At 43.3% G+C, this 15,446-nt stretch overlaps 1 protein-coding gene across 1 annotated transcript in view; it reads right to left on the reverse strand.

Annotated features, from left to right (window-relative positions):
* The window catches only part of mamdc2a (MAM domain containing 2a), a 28,898-nt gene extending 13,700 nt beyond the window's left edge, over window positions 1-15,198 (reverse strand). Inside the window, exons 1-5 of the mRNA XM_056377301.1 lie at window positions 14,989-15,198; window positions 14,765-14,893; window positions 6,027-6,277; window positions 2,819-2,903; window positions 2,577-2,714 (exon numbers count right to left, since the gene is read on the reverse strand). Of these exons, the coding sequence (XP_056233276.1) occupies window positions 2,577-2,714; window positions 2,819-2,903; window positions 6,027-6,277; window positions 14,765-14,893; window positions 14,989-15,016 (631 nt within the window). The 5' untranslated portion in view covers window positions 15,017-15,198. The remainder of the gene's footprint in view (window positions 1-2,576; window positions 2,715-2,818; window positions 2,904-6,026; window positions 6,278-14,764; window positions 14,894-14,988) is intronic.
* Between the last annotated feature and the right edge of the window lie 248 nt (window positions 15,199-15,446).

A 15,446-nucleotide genomic window follows, 5' to 3' on the forward strand; every position in this document is an offset into this window, starting at 1 on the left:
ACTAAAAGGTGCCAGCAGACACCCTCTCAACAGGTTCATGGAAAGAGTTGTGTTGAGTCAGATAAAGAAGCTAAACTCAGAATCCAACAAGCCTGTAAAGATTCAATCTGCCACTATAGCTTCAGTGCCGACGACTGATCAGTGGTTTAAGATACAGAAAGAAATAGAGTAGTTGGTGCTGTCTGATCTAACAGACCATGAAACACTCTATATGGTTTTAATTGTACTGCTCTTGACTGGATGAGGAGCTGACTGGCAGGTAGAAAGGTTAAAGGTGTTTAATGGTAGTTTTTCTAAGGATGTCACAGGATGGCATCCCTCAGGGAAGCTGCTTAGGGTCTTTGCATTTCTCTATATGTATTAGTTTTTTGTGATTGCTTATACACTAAAAGTGAATGCTTAGACCAAAGCTTCGAACCCTTAACTTTTGAAATCATGTCTTAAACAGAAGTACAACGACATTTCATAATTTTCAATTCTACAACACACACACTTTTTCTTACATAAGAGACTTTGTTCAAGACTTAAATCTAGCAATCATTGATTGATTTGGCAACACAGACACACACACAACTAAAAACTGAACACCACTCGGTATGAGTCTTAGTGCTACAGATAGACCTCAGGTGAGCTTCTGTGAGAACTTGTAAACAACAACAACAAACAACTCAGTTTCACTGGGTTTGATGTAACTTTACTGTTTATTGTATGAAGTGCAAGTGAAAACACTTAACTATAAGATTTATAATTATATAAACTGGTGCAGTGACCGTTCACAATATCCCTGATGGGAGTAATGGGTTAATTTTAAAGCAACATGACATCACAGTTTATGTGACATCATTGTGTATTGTTAAACTGGAGTTCAGAAACTCAGCTTGGAGGGGTCCACACAGAAAGGAAGGTCCTGGCAGACAGCTAGTCAGAGCTCAGTACTCACAATAATAAGCAGCTACAGACAGCTGACCACAGTAGTGACAGACGGAAGCTGTATATTTAGCTGAAACATTCTGAACACACAAACCACAGAGAGGAACGTCTCTGCTCTGTTACAGTACAACTGAGCTGCTGCTGGACTCCATCATTACTGCTCGGAATTCAATTCAATGTGCAGTTTATTCACAAGCAGATGCAAAGTTAACGTGACCAGATAACTGAAATGAAAATCGGGGGCATTTCCAGTCCGACGGTCAATATATCATTAAGATATCCAATATTTTTTATCTATGATGTAAAAAGGGGGACAGTCCTGGTTTCATGTATTTTGACCATGGTAACTGTCGTACTGTAGTAAACTATGGTGAGGGCCAACTTATAAAGTTAGTAGGGTTGCCCAATGTCCCGAAAAACTTACAGAACTTAGCTACATAATCATCCCGTAATTGGAAACTAAATGATGTGTTCCATATTGAACTGATACTGTCCCGTATTTTTGAGACTCAATTCAGTGCAAATCTATGAGAGATACATACTACAGGTTAACAATTAAGGCTCCTTCAACTTTCTCAAACTGAACAGTGATGAAACAGAGGTTCTCCTTTTTGGTACCAAAAACACTTTAGTCAAACCCAACAGTGCCTTGAGTACCTTGAAAGGCGCCTATAAATAAAATGTAATTTTGTTATTACAACAGGGTGATTTGTGTAAAATAGAAGGAAACCCTCCTGTTCTCCCTAAGCCTGACATGTTATGTTCCCAAACAGAGAATTGTGGTCCTGGCTCACGACCAGTGCATCTCAGCCAATAATTTTGTTGTTTTTGCTGTTTTTCTACATGGAGCTTAAACAGAAGAAAAATACAGAGGGGGCTGAGTCCAGGCAACTAGATTTAAGCTCCTCCTCCTAAATTCTTCTCTTTTGTCAGTAGCGACATGCAACACATCGTTAGCTCGGATAGATTCTACACAATTCAACTGTTCATTTCATTTTACAGAAACCATGAACAGTATAAATCATTCAGATTTACCGCCATCCTAAACCAGCATGACAGTGAAATGGTGGGGACTCCCTACCTCTGAAGAGGTTGTGAATGTCTGTTCCTCAGCTGGCCAAAATAAGCACAACAGTAGACGTCTGCCTGTCTCTTCTGTGGTCCATTTTTAATTGACTCTTTAGGGGACAGCTCTAGCCAGGGACAAGCCACCAAAAACTGGGACTGTCCCCAGAATGGGGACGTCTGGTCACCCTAAGCAAAGTGTTCATTCTACACATATTTGAGTCAGAGTTCAGTCCTAGTCTAGTTCTCCATCTCCACACAGGACCTCTGGAGCTCAGAGTGACCATCAGGTTCTTGGTCTCCTCTCTTCGTTCCTTCCTCCTCATGGTTTCTGCTCTGATATGCATTGTCAGCTGTGAGATCTTATATAGACAGGTGTGTCTTTATCATGTCCAATCAGCTGAGTTTACCACAGCTGGACTCCAATCAAGGTGTAGAAACATCTCAGAGATGATCCAGAGAAATGGAGGAACCGGAGCTAAATTTACAGTCATAGTAAAGTGTCTGAATACTTATGTCAATGTGGTATTTCAGTTAGTGTGTTTGTGTTTGTGTGTGTGTGCGTGCGTGCATGCGTGTACCTCTCTGGTTACTGCTGCTGTGGTCTTCCAGCAGGTTGGACTCTGGTTCTCTGATCACACTCCCTCCAACGTACCAGTTGACATTTGGGTTCCAGCTGTTGCTGTAGCCACAGAGGTGATGCTCTTCAAAGTCACACTCTGGTCATAGGAACATTACAGTCATTTCACTCAGTCTCACATACTGTGCATCACATCAGATTTTAAATCTGAAACATCTCAGCCAATATGAAGCCGACACTGACCGATACAGTAACCATGAACAATGTGGATTTCAAAGATGGCCACGCTGTTCCCTGGGCCAGGTTCTGGTCGACCTTCCAGCAGAATCTGTGGAGGAAAAAAGTCTTACCATCCACCTGTGTCTGAAGAGCCACCAAGTCACACCAACATCACCCCACATCAGGTTGTAATTGCAGGACATTATAGTAAAGCAGCAAAGAGCAGGTGTCAGGTTTGACAAAGCAAAGTCACCGACCCGCAGCCCTTTGCTCCATGTCATCCCCTCTCTCTCTCTCTCTCTCTCTCTCTCTCTCTCTCTCTCTCTCTTTCCCCCCTTCCTGTCTCTCTCTAACTGTCTCTATCACAATAAAGGCAAAAATGTCAATCAGTGTATGTAGAAAAATAAACTAAATTCAACAGTGTCTGTGTGGTAAATAACATCTTGACCACCATATTGTAAATACAGTGACGAAATAATCTACTTCAGTACAGTTTAAGATTTTGCTCCAAAAAGAGTTAAACAAAAACTTTAACTGGAGTTAATGGAAAGAGAAGAAGTGGAAGCTGATATTATGATGCTAAGCTTATTTGCTTTGCTTCAGCTACTATAACCGAAATATTAAGTGTATTGACCCTTTATGTTCAGGACACCGTGGGGGGTGTCTCCACTGAGTTTAATCAGGATCGTTCTAAGAGAGGTAAGATTATTTATAAAGAACATTTCATACACATTTGAGTGTATGAAATCAAATGAGTGTTTGAAATCACAAGTGAGTTACATAGTAAAACTAGAATAAACACTTCCTGGTTGTTTCCTCTACCAACCAGCCAAGTTGCAGGAAATATGGTCACAGTCTCTCTTTCCTGAGTTACAGCAGTGAATAATGGCCAGAAGTGTTTTGGGCATTCCTGATATATTGCATTCACAAGAACATGAGATCACTGTGACCTTAAACTTTGTTAACCAAAAAGTCCAAGTGAACATCTGGGCCAAATCTTAATAAATTTCTTCAATGTAGTTTTCAGATATCACATTCAAGAGGCCAAAACCATGTTTTGTGAGGTCACTGTGACCTTGACCTTTAGCCACCAAAATCTAATCAATTCATCCTTGAGCCCTAATGAATGTTTGTGCCAAATTTGAAGGTCTGTCAAGGCGTTACTGAGATATCACATTCACAAGGCCCACACCGTGTTTTGTGGGGTCATCGCCACCTTGACCTATGACCACCAAAAATCAGCAGGGACAGAAGCTCAGTTTTACACATTCACAGGTGAGTATCATTTCTTCACGCTGATTTAATGACCAGGCACGTGTGAATGGGTGAGGTACACACATATAAACATACAGTATGGACAAGGCCTGAGTCAAAATATTGTGTCACACGACACCTGACGCATATGATTTGTTCTGCCAGTCTATGCAGTGAATCACTGTGTTCACATCCTCCAGTCAGAGCTGTAAACACTCAGTGAAGATAACTGCTCTGTCATTAATTTAATTACCAACATGATGTGGTTTTGTTTCCCCTCATAACTCAGCATGTCGTACTGTTCACTCTCACGTTCTCATGTTAATCATTGCTCCTCCCACAGAGACGTCAGGAAGTCAGATTCAGAAAGTGACATCATAGATGTCATCATAGAAACTCACTAGTTTTCTTTACATTGTGATTAGTAGCCAGCAGAACTTTATTAAAAACTTTTTTTTTTTAATATAAAAATATAAAGTCTGCTTGACACGTAAACATTAAAAGCATGTGAACTACATACATTAACAATTAAAAACAATGAAATTTTAAATATTGACACCATGATACCAGCTGATGTGCAGGAGAAAATAAAGATTTCACTATAACCTGCTGAGTGGATCTGGTGTTATATGGTGGAACTATTGATCCCTAAAACAATCAGATGGACCGTCCCACAGTCTGCTGTGATCAAACTGACTGGTTTTCTTTGGTAGAACAGTGAGAACCTAAACACCTGTTTAATGACAGGAAGCCTCGTACTCTGGAGTTTTCCCAAAGTGTTAAGAGGCTGAATTACAAACACTGGACTGGAAGAAGAGAAAAAGAACATGTCAGACACAGAAGAAACCTAGAGCCAATGAGGTCAATGATTGGAAGACATCTGTGACCTGCAGTTAGATGGTGAGCCATCATAATGACTGGAGGATTAAAACTGGTGGATCTAATATAAAGGAAACTCACCGCTGCTCTATGTAGATCACCGCACCACAGCTGTGATGAAGCACTGAACTAAAGTATAGTGTCTGTAGTTCAGTTTCACTCAGCAGCTTCACTGTGTCAATGAAGCTGTAACAACCTGAGGCTTGTGTTTTGGACTTATCAGTGACGCACACTGCAGACACCTCCAACATAGTTCCTGGGCTAATCAGAGGGCACTACCCTCAGAACAGGGACTTTTTAGGACCAGGAAGTGAATTCAGACCAGGTCCCTGTGGTCACACACACACACAGGTACAGTTCTGACTAAGTCTAACTCTATACCGATATATTTTTATTTTTCATTTTCTGAAAGTATCTGTTTTATGCGCTGACAACTCAGGAGTAGTGTGGAGTACAGGAGGAAACGTAGCAGAAAAGATGAGTTTTGAAACTAATAATCCTGCTTCTGATGCCAAACAGCGTGACTCCATCCACACTACCATGTTTTAGTGTGGCAGTGACCCTGAACCCTGACAAATGTAGAGTTAAGAGACATAAAAACTGCAGGACATCATTAGAAGAAGTGAAAATATAAAAAGACAGATGCAGAGGGAAGTGAGTGTGTGTTACTTTCCAAGATGTTAACTAACAGCAGACAAGACTACAGATCTGATGAAGGAGAACCATCTGTCATGGAAAAGATGTCACGTTTCAAAAAACAGGTTGGACTACCAATCCTAAGAGAGTACCAGCATCAGACATATTAGACCTTTGTCGTCATGGTTACAACAATAAACATGTGGTTACGCTTATGGAACAGTCATGGTTTTGGTAGGTTTAGGAAAAACTTGTGGCTTGGGTTAAAATAAGTACTTCCTTAAGGTTAGGCGACGCTTGTCGTCATGGTTACAATAATAAACCCATGGTTAGAGTGGTGAAACTGTCATGGGTTAAAGAAACAGCCCTGACAAACTGAAGCCTCCTTTGTGAAAGACAACATCACCTGGAATGTGAACATGACAGAGCTCACTGAGATTCTGCTCTCTGCAGACCTCCATACCTGGTACGGGATGGTGGAGTTGGCCAGGTCCACACTTGCAATGAGCCAGCTGTCAGAGGTTTTGTTGGCCGTCCAAAGCCGGTAGTCAAAGTTATCACTGTCTGGTCTGAGGTCCAGATGCAGGGAGCCCCGTCCAGTGATCTGGTACACCAGCCTCATACAGCTCCACTCATGCTGGTCCAGAACCGGACTGACAAGAACCGCCTGCTCCTGGTCGTCTAGGAAGGCGGAGTCCACCGTTATCAAATGTCCTGTGACGACAGCATGAAGAGGTGTCAGTGCATGTGGATGATCTACTAGTTTCACATTAGATTTGTCTGTCAGAATGAAAAGTGGAGGTTCTCTCAGACGTCTCAGGGGCTCTGTTTGTTTAGCAGAGATTATCTACTGATACTGATACTACATATACTACTGAACGTGACCATATTTATATTCATATTTGTATGTTGTTCATATCAAGAGAATACTGCTGTTTCTTGGTGATGTGGTGCCAGATGCACAAAGATATGTCAGACTGGTCTGTAGTGTTGGTCCATTCTTCATCCTGCTCACAGATCAGTCTGATGTTAGTCGGACTGTTTCACACAAATAAAGACTGAGACTCATTTAAGCAAAAACATTAGACAGCTCCAGGCTAACTCAGTCCTAAGACCAATGTTACCATGGTTACAATCAATTACACCCACCCTGAGCAGTAGCACCCAAAAGACAAACATTTTCTACTGGGTTTTTTTTTATTTAATTTACCCAGAATTCATTGTACCACATTCCATCTTAAGATAGTCAAGAACTAAACTGCTTTGTGCAATGGATGAATTCCGATGTCTGACTATTTGTTATAGCTAAGACACAGTCAAAGTCTGTCTTTGTGAAATTGGCCCCAGGACTTGAATGTGTCCTTATCTTCTGTCCGTCTCATGCCCTGTCTCATTAGAGAGAGTCAGCCTGGACAGACAGAGGAAAACTGACACCATCTGTTTGTCCATATATGAGATGATTCAGCTGTGGTCTCGAAGAAAAGTAAATTATTATTCTCAGCCTCTGGAAGAGGAAAACATCAGCAGATATAATGAAACACTGTTTAGTGACAGAGTCTGTTGTGGATTCATCTTTAAACAGTGGGATCAAGCCATTTCTAGAGTTAATCAAAACTGTAAAAAAAAAAAAAAAAAAAAAAGCCTATTGTAAGTGCAGTCAGGTTCTTGTCCTAAGTCCTTATGAATTCTCCTTCACCTCTTTCCATGATCTCATCACGCTTTCCATCGAGGTCGAGGAGAAGCGTTTAGAAAAGGAGATTATTTTGACATTTCGACCGCAGCCCTTGACAGTGAGTCCCTGAGATGAGCTGCGATGACTTATTACCAATGTATCCTCTGCCTTCTGACTGTGCACCCCTGATGGACTGTTGGAAATATTTGCTGCAGCAGCATCGTGCATCCACCTCCACAACAAACCCGCTTCTTAGGTTTGTCTTTCAGTTCAGGAATCCTCTCTCAGACACTGATATAAATTTAATATGAGCTGATACTGATTTACAATCTGCAGACATGGAGGGAGACAAAGGCAGCAGCAGTGATAGCGCTTGATACTTGATTACTTTCTGACCATGTTCTGAATTTAACAAAGTCGACGTCTTTTCTGGAGCAGATCAGTAAAGTCTGAAACCTGAGGAAGAGTTTTCATCTTTACTCAGATCTGAGAGCAGCAGCAGTTCAAAGGATGTAAACAGAGTTTATGGAGAGCCGGTGTAAGTGCCCCCAGCTCTACATCATGCAGCGGAGGGGTGGGGGTTGCTGCTGTATCTGTAGTCCCTTATTTGGTCAAATGAAGTTGATGGAGAATCTGTGAAACAGTGGAGCAGGTAGAGCAGGCCAGGACTGAGGCTGCAGACACACAGACAGCCTGAGTATGTGAGCGTTAGGGGTTAAGTTGATTTACTGCACATCACATGTATTAAAATCACAGATAACCACGCAGATGTTTGAGGAGCTGTGCGGCCTTTGCACAGCTGCAGTCACATGTTGTGAGGTGCTGCAGTGCTGCAGCACTTTATCATTATACAACAGTGTCTGACACAACACAACAATATTACACAACTGAAACAGCTGTCAGTAATCAGCTGATAAATTCATGCATACCAACTAGTTCCATATTTCCATCAGTGCAATGATGAAATGTTGTCAGTTAGCATGATTGACTTTGATTGAATTGAATTTGAATGCATCAGTTCACAGACAACTCATCTCATATCTTGGAACACCCACTGCAGCATTATGAAACAGGTAGTGAGTGTTTACTAGAACTGAACTGAGACTGATTTTTCTGCTGCTTCAGTCAGACCACAGACAGTCCTGGTCCCAGTCCTTGGCTTTCTACACCCTCCATCCACCCTGACCTCCTCCCTCCGAGCTCTTCATTCATTCTGTCTGTGAACACAACCCAGGCTGAAATTACACCATTACGCACTGTGGTTGTGTATAAACATAAATTCTGGAGACAGCTCAGAGGAGAAAACATCTGAGGACCAGGCAACAGAAATCCTCAGAGAAAGACTGCTTTAGGAAATTGTCAGTAAAAATATAAACTCTACATGATTTATAGTTACAGACCTGCAACTTTCATTCTAACAAGTCAACAACACAAACAGTCTGAAGCCATGCTAGTCTGTCCTGCAGTAACCTTACTGACACCGGAGGAAATAGTGCATCTGTTAGCGAATATTTTCAGTTTAATCTGCCTTAGTGAATATTTGTAGAAGCAGGACAGTGTGTATGTGTGACTGAGTCAAGATAAGCTACAGTGCGTGGTGATAGTGAAGGAACATGTGACCCAGTGACACAGAGTGTGTCGCTGATGGAGCTCTGAGGCTCAGAGCGAGGAGACGTGAGTCGGTTGACAGCGGCCCCATAATTCAAACCTTCAGAAATGAGAACAGGTAAGAACAGGTTTATCTAACGGCTACTTCAGCATTACTTTAAAATACGTACCACTGCTTTGTGTTACTCCAGCCATCTATTTACTGCACTGCATTGTGGGAATGAATGGTTATCATATTGTTCAATACAGTCAACTGTAAAAAAAAAAAAAAAAAAAAACGTGTGTGTTCCATATTGCACACACTGCACTTTGTGTTACTGCAATCTTCTACAGAGTGGAAAGGCACAGACATGATGGAGGAAGAGGTCAGATGTTTACACAAGAACGGGAAGTGGACACTGTAAATATGGTTTTTACACAGACATGTATGGTCTTTGTACAAATTCTTATATGGTTTTGTTTTCTTGTACAACACTGTACCACAGTTACAACAGTAATGTTTTGGATAACTAAATAGATTCAGTTTCAACACTGCGCTGGTGTTTGCTGTGCTGTGTACATTTCAGCCCCTTCAGATTACTGTACTGTCACTTTCCATTGTAGGAAAATGTATACAAGTCTGTGGAAGACAGAAGAGCTTCTTTAGAAGATGGAATATCCAAATATGTTATGAAAAAAGGAAAATCATGAAAAAAAAGTGTTTGGCAGTTTATGCAAATGCCTGATTCTGAGATGTGTTTATAATATTTCCAATGCAGTGTTTCATTGTTCAGCAGGTATGTGGCACTTACACTTTTGGCTGTGTAAGTTTCTAAATGGGACCTAGTTTAGAAAATGTGCAAACACAGCTGTAATAAAAACTGTAAATCACTTCCCTCGCTGATCATGTGTGTGTATCTGTGTCCTGGTTCAGTTATGAAACCCTCTGGCACAGAGGAGTCTCTCCTGTGAGAGCTCACTGGCAGCAGAGGAAGCAGTGCCAGAGTCTTCACCAGATGTTTCGGTGGTTTTCATGGCACCACAGCTGGGGACGGCGAGGGTAGAGCTGAGGGATCTGAGGCTCGGCTCTACTTTTCCATCACTCTTCTGTTTCCATTCCGCTTCCATCTGCAGCTGAGTCATTCTGAGACCAGACTCAGTTACAGGGGTTTGTACAGATTCAGACTGAGGGCTGGAGAGCTGATGCATTGACAGGGAGAGGAGACAGGGAGAGGAGACAAGGAAGGGAGAAGAGGTCTATTTATGGCCTATTCTTCAGTCTTAAGTGCCACTAACATCAGCAGACCCCTTCACCTTGAGGACCACTCTGGTGGTGGTCTGTGGGACAGATCTCCACCTCACTCCATCCATCCATGTCTCTGTGTTTACTCTCCTCCGGCCTGAGCTCTTTGTCTCTGTTTAGTGAGTATAATCACCTCCAACATCCATCCTCCTTTAACCACAACTTCTTCTTTTTTTGGCGCAGCGTCCTTAGCTGGAGCCCACGTTGCCATGGCAACCAAACAGAAAACACCACCGTGATCCCGTCTTCTTTTTTTTTTTTTTATGAGCCTATTTATTGCCACAGTGGGTGTAGCCTATCCCCAGCTCCAAGGTCGGACTGGAGCTCAGTCCCCCCTCAATCTGGTTAGTGGTTTAGAGCTGGGCCTCAGCCGGAGCTCCTGTTTGGGGTTCGGCTCTACAGACTAGCTGCAGTCACTTCACACTTGGCTGGAGCAGAGATGGCACACACAATTTACACTTATGTCACCAGTGGGAACATAAGCAGTGCTGACAGATGATCATAAACAGAGGAGGGAGCTCTGGCTTGATGCTCGCGGAGCCGCAGAAACAAAAAGACAAAAGGGGGGAGGGGAGGGGTGGAGCAGAGGCTCGGTGTGTGGAACGTGGTGACACACTTTCATAACACTGGAGATCAGATTCAGCACAGCATTTCATGACATCTTATGCATAGTTTAATCAGCTTATCTTTTACCAGTCAAACAGGGTAATGACATGTTTATCAGCTGCAAGTCACAATAACTGAGACTGCCTCGTTGTCTCCTCAGAAAAGGTCAGAATATTAGGAGATAAAGTTGTAAGCTTGTGATTATATGATAATAGCGCTGTAATTATTACCAAAAAAAAAAAAAAATCACAATGTCACAAGAGTAGTACGGTGGCCCTGAGAGCTCAACACACTGCAACGTAAGAAAACACATGCAAATAAACAAAACACAAGCAACTTCAGAAAACATCTTCATCAATATGACAACACACGCGCTGCAGATACTCACACACTCACACAACAGAAGTGTTTCCAGAGGACAAAAAGAAAAAAGTGATGAACCCAGCTGGGACACAATTGTTCAACGCTTTGTGACTTTTGAAGTTAAAAGCATTGAACAACAAGTGCACACGGATTATTATTATTATTAAAATACATCCATGCACATCATCACTTTTTTTTTTTAAGTTATTTTTTGCCTTTATACTGATACAGACAGAGAGAGAGAGAGATGGGAAAGTCAGGGAGACAGAGAGAGGGGATGATATGCAGAAATGGGCAACAAACTGGACTCGAACCCAGGAGCCCCCTCATCACTTTTAAGTGTCTACTGGAAACACTTGTGTTGTGTTCCTCGGTGTGTTGTCATATTGATGTTACTCAGTGAGTAGCCTCTCCCCACAGCCTGCTGACGGGACTGTGAAGCTGCACTGATCAGGTAAACACACCTTCCTCTGATGTGTCCGGTACCAGGTGAGCTGAAGTTGTGTCATCGGTGAACATGTATGTGTGAACGAGCACATTTCAAACAGCTGACTCTGACCTACTTCAGCCTCAGCACTGAAGTTACCAACAGACTTTCTCTCTCTCTCTCTGGTTTCAGCTGCTGTGTCCAGTTTTCAACAGTTTGTCTCACGTCACTTTTGTCTCTTCGCCGACAAACTGAGAAACTAGGACAGAGTCCACCTGACTCCACAGCTTTATTGATACAAACACAACACTGTGGCGAACCCACTCATTTTTTTGCCTCTTTTTCCTGCTGTAACACCGTTCAGCTCACAGACACTGTAGACACACCTGTCTCCTGTCACCACGGTTACACCTTCCTCTGAGAGTGAGCTGCAGCCCGGAAACAGAAAACACACAATCACCGATCCAAGCGTCTCACACGGAGGCTCCCGCATAATCACAGGAGCAACAGCCCGACGATGAGACGTGACAGATCTGTTTCTACCCGTTTCTAGCAGCTCACTTTTCCTCCACTGCGTCTGTGTGTGTGCTCTGTAAGTGCATGTGATGACATCACTCCCTGCAGTTGTGTGTGTCCTCAGTCCAGACAGAAAGGCAAACTTGACCGGCGGTGGAAAATTGGTCAATCAGCTTTTATTGGCAGGTTTACCTGTGTTTACAAAAACCTGCTTATACCTGTTCGTTTTGTTGGAAGACGGGTATGAGCGAGCGTCAGAGCCACCACACTGCAGCTGGAGGGGTGGTCTGGCTCTGCTGAGGAAACTAACTCCAGGGCTCTTACCTACAGGAAGTACAGAGGTGAACCTCCAAGGCTTCAACTAGAAGTCTCTGCTGTTTAACAGTCCTCACTTCCTGCTCTTTTGTTTTCCAGCTCTGCCTTGGTAGATGATTTTTTAAATCATATAAAAGTGGCTCAACAGACTCTCAGCGTTTCATAAACACTCCCTTATTCCAGAATCAGTCATTGGAGCCTGTACAGTTTAGACGAGGTGCCCGCCGCCTGGAGGGAGGGGGCTGTACAAGTTCTTTACACCGGTACATTCATGAGCACCAAGCAGCTAGTGTCAGAGTTTGTGAACAGCTGAACTCGATGGTCTCTTCAAGGTTTCATTGAGGAGGCCTGTAACTTCAATCAAGAGATATCAGCAGAGTTCTGGGAAGAGACAATGTCCCCGGTTCATTGTTGTTGTATTCGCTCACGCTGCAGGTGAATTCAGTTCAAGGTGATGCACAGGCTGCATTACTCAGAAACACAACTGAACCACATCTTCCCACCAGTGTCTCCAGTATGTGACAAGTGTTGCTCTGCTGTTCACTAATATTTCTCTCTGCTTTTGTGCTGCTAATACACAATTTTTGAATTTAAATTTTTAAAAGCTCTAGAGACTTTGAGCCCAACCACAACCTGGTCATCACAGGATGCAGACTGCTCTGTATATAGGAATTGTGGTTGCTAAGAAACTTATTCTTTTAACCAGGAAGATTACAGCTCCACCCTGCTTAATGTATTGGCTCGCATATTACCCAGCATCCGTATCCATATCAACAGTCTGTGTCCTGCATCGCCTGTGATTCTGTCTCACTTGATGTAAACAAATGTCCCACATGTGACCATTTAATCTCATTCCCACTCACACTAGTCCTGTGCTGTTACTACAGGTTCAACCACCCCGCGGCTGCAGTGAGCGAGGCTGAGAAAGATGAAGTAACATCACAGCGGCAGCATCCTGTGGAAGGTACAATGTGATGTTTGATGTGAACGGCAAAGAGAGACAACCTGATCAACTTCTGATCAACCTCTGATCAACCTCTGATCAATCTTTGATCAACCTCTGATCAACCTCTGATCAATCTCTGATCAATCTTTGATCAACCTCTGATCAACCTCTGATCAATCTCTGATCAACCTCTGATCAACCTCTGGTCTTTCAACAGGAAATCCTCACAGAGCTGTTTTATGCCAGGAAAACCCCCTGGTTATATTCTATTATCCATCTGAGTAACTGACTCAAATACACACATACACACACACACACACACACACACACACACACACAGACACACAGAATAATAGAAAGAAGAATATTCTCTGACTTCTTTCTATTCTCTGCTGTTTTCTCGTGACGTTCTGCACAGTTCTCTCCCGTCCTCTGCTCAGCCTGTTCAATACTTCACAGCTACAACTTTCAACATGGCACCAGAGCCTTGCTGTAATTAACCATTTGTGTGTTTGCATTTGTGAGCTGAGATTTTCTGGACTCGCATCAACAGGACTATCACTAGATCTAGACTGCATTTCACCTGGGAGATAAAATAATGAATCCTGTCTGAGGGAGCATTAGCATGTGCATCATAGAAGCTGAGACACATTGATATTTCTCATTGCAGGTGAGACGTTACTGCACCGATGTTACTGAATGCAACATTTCTAATCAACCCCTGAAAAACATATTATAATCAAAACACATAATGCACTTAATGTGTGTTGTTATGCACATTAAACACACAGTGAGTCTTCCCTGAAATATTATTTCAACATCATCTAACACTGACAGCGTATTGTTGGCTGTATATAATAAATATGCCGTCTGTATACTAATATTTGAGATGATGATTTTTCAGCAGAAGCTCGGCGTGAACTTTAAAGGATGAGGGTGGATGATGTTGATGTGGTTGTTTATTAGTGGAGTGAGCTGTAAGCAATACTTTATAATGAGAAATAAAAGTCTTTAGAGGCCGGAGTGGTGCAGATGTTCAGTTCTTAAAAGCGCCACCTACAGTCAGAGGTGGTAAACTCAACCCACTCGTTGGCAACGTCTGCAGAAAACAAACAGAACCTGGTCTGCGAGTCCTCACAGGAGGCAGATATGCTGATGTGATGGTGATGACGAGTCACAGGTCAACACCTCAGAACAGCTCCCACACAGCTGACACGCTTTCCACATCTGTATGTGGGTTTGTGGTTTCACATATCAGAGACATTGTACTGTGTGTAAATGTGGATCAGACTCAGTGTGCCTGGACCCGCAGTGCTCACTGTCTAACTGGATCAGTTCAGTGTAAGTTACTGTTCAGTTTTCTTTATATTTCTACAGCACCCGTCCACTGTGGACTCCATCATGGTGTATTTGAATGGCAGTGTGTTTGTTTCTGTTAGCGTGCAGAGCTCATGATGACACTGTACCTTCTTCATTCATCCTCCAGCTGCCGAACTGCGGGTCCGACGTGTAGCCACAGGTGCCCAGCTCAAAGTTGCAGGACCCGGGCAGCAGCGGCTGCTGCTGCGCCCCGAGCGGCGCGCACAGCAGCAGCGCTGCAACAAGAGCAAACACAAGCATCCGCGCTTTAGCGTCTGTGGCACAGCAGAGAAAAGTGAACTAACAAAAACCAAAAGTCGTGAAGTTTTACCCTGGAGAGTCAGACACCAGCTGCGCATCGTGTCCGCCGCTGAGAGTCTGAAGATCTGTCGTTAAATCACTGTTCGTCCCAGAAGAACCAGCAGCTCGTTTACACCCTCACTGACCGTCTCTGTCCTTCACATGTTGTAACGGTGTCGGCGGGAGGGATGCAGTGTCGGTCTGGGTGGTTGAATGGAAGTCGTGGAGGCGGGAGGGAGCAGCAGCGGTCCAGGTCTCAGCGCCTCCCCGCCCCCCCCCCCCTCCGCTGCTCTGCGCCGTCACACTCAGGGCCGGACCCAGAGGCGCTCAGGGCCTTTAATACCCTTTCCTGCTGCTGTATACAAGCCAATAAAAGTCTGGTCATGTCCAAAAAAGTTATTAGTGTCTTAGTAGCATGGTCAGGAGGTCATCATGACTCTCACTCTGTTGTTGTTACAAACAGAAATGACCAATGAGACAAATATGGCT

This window comes from Seriola aureovittata, chromosome 5, assembly GCF_021018895.1.
Source record: "Seriola aureovittata isolate HTS-2021-v1 ecotype China chromosome 5, ASM2101889v1, whole genome shotgun sequence".
Classification (NCBI taxonomy): Eukaryota; Metazoa; Chordata; class Actinopteri; order Carangiformes; family Carangidae; genus Seriola; species Seriola aureovittata.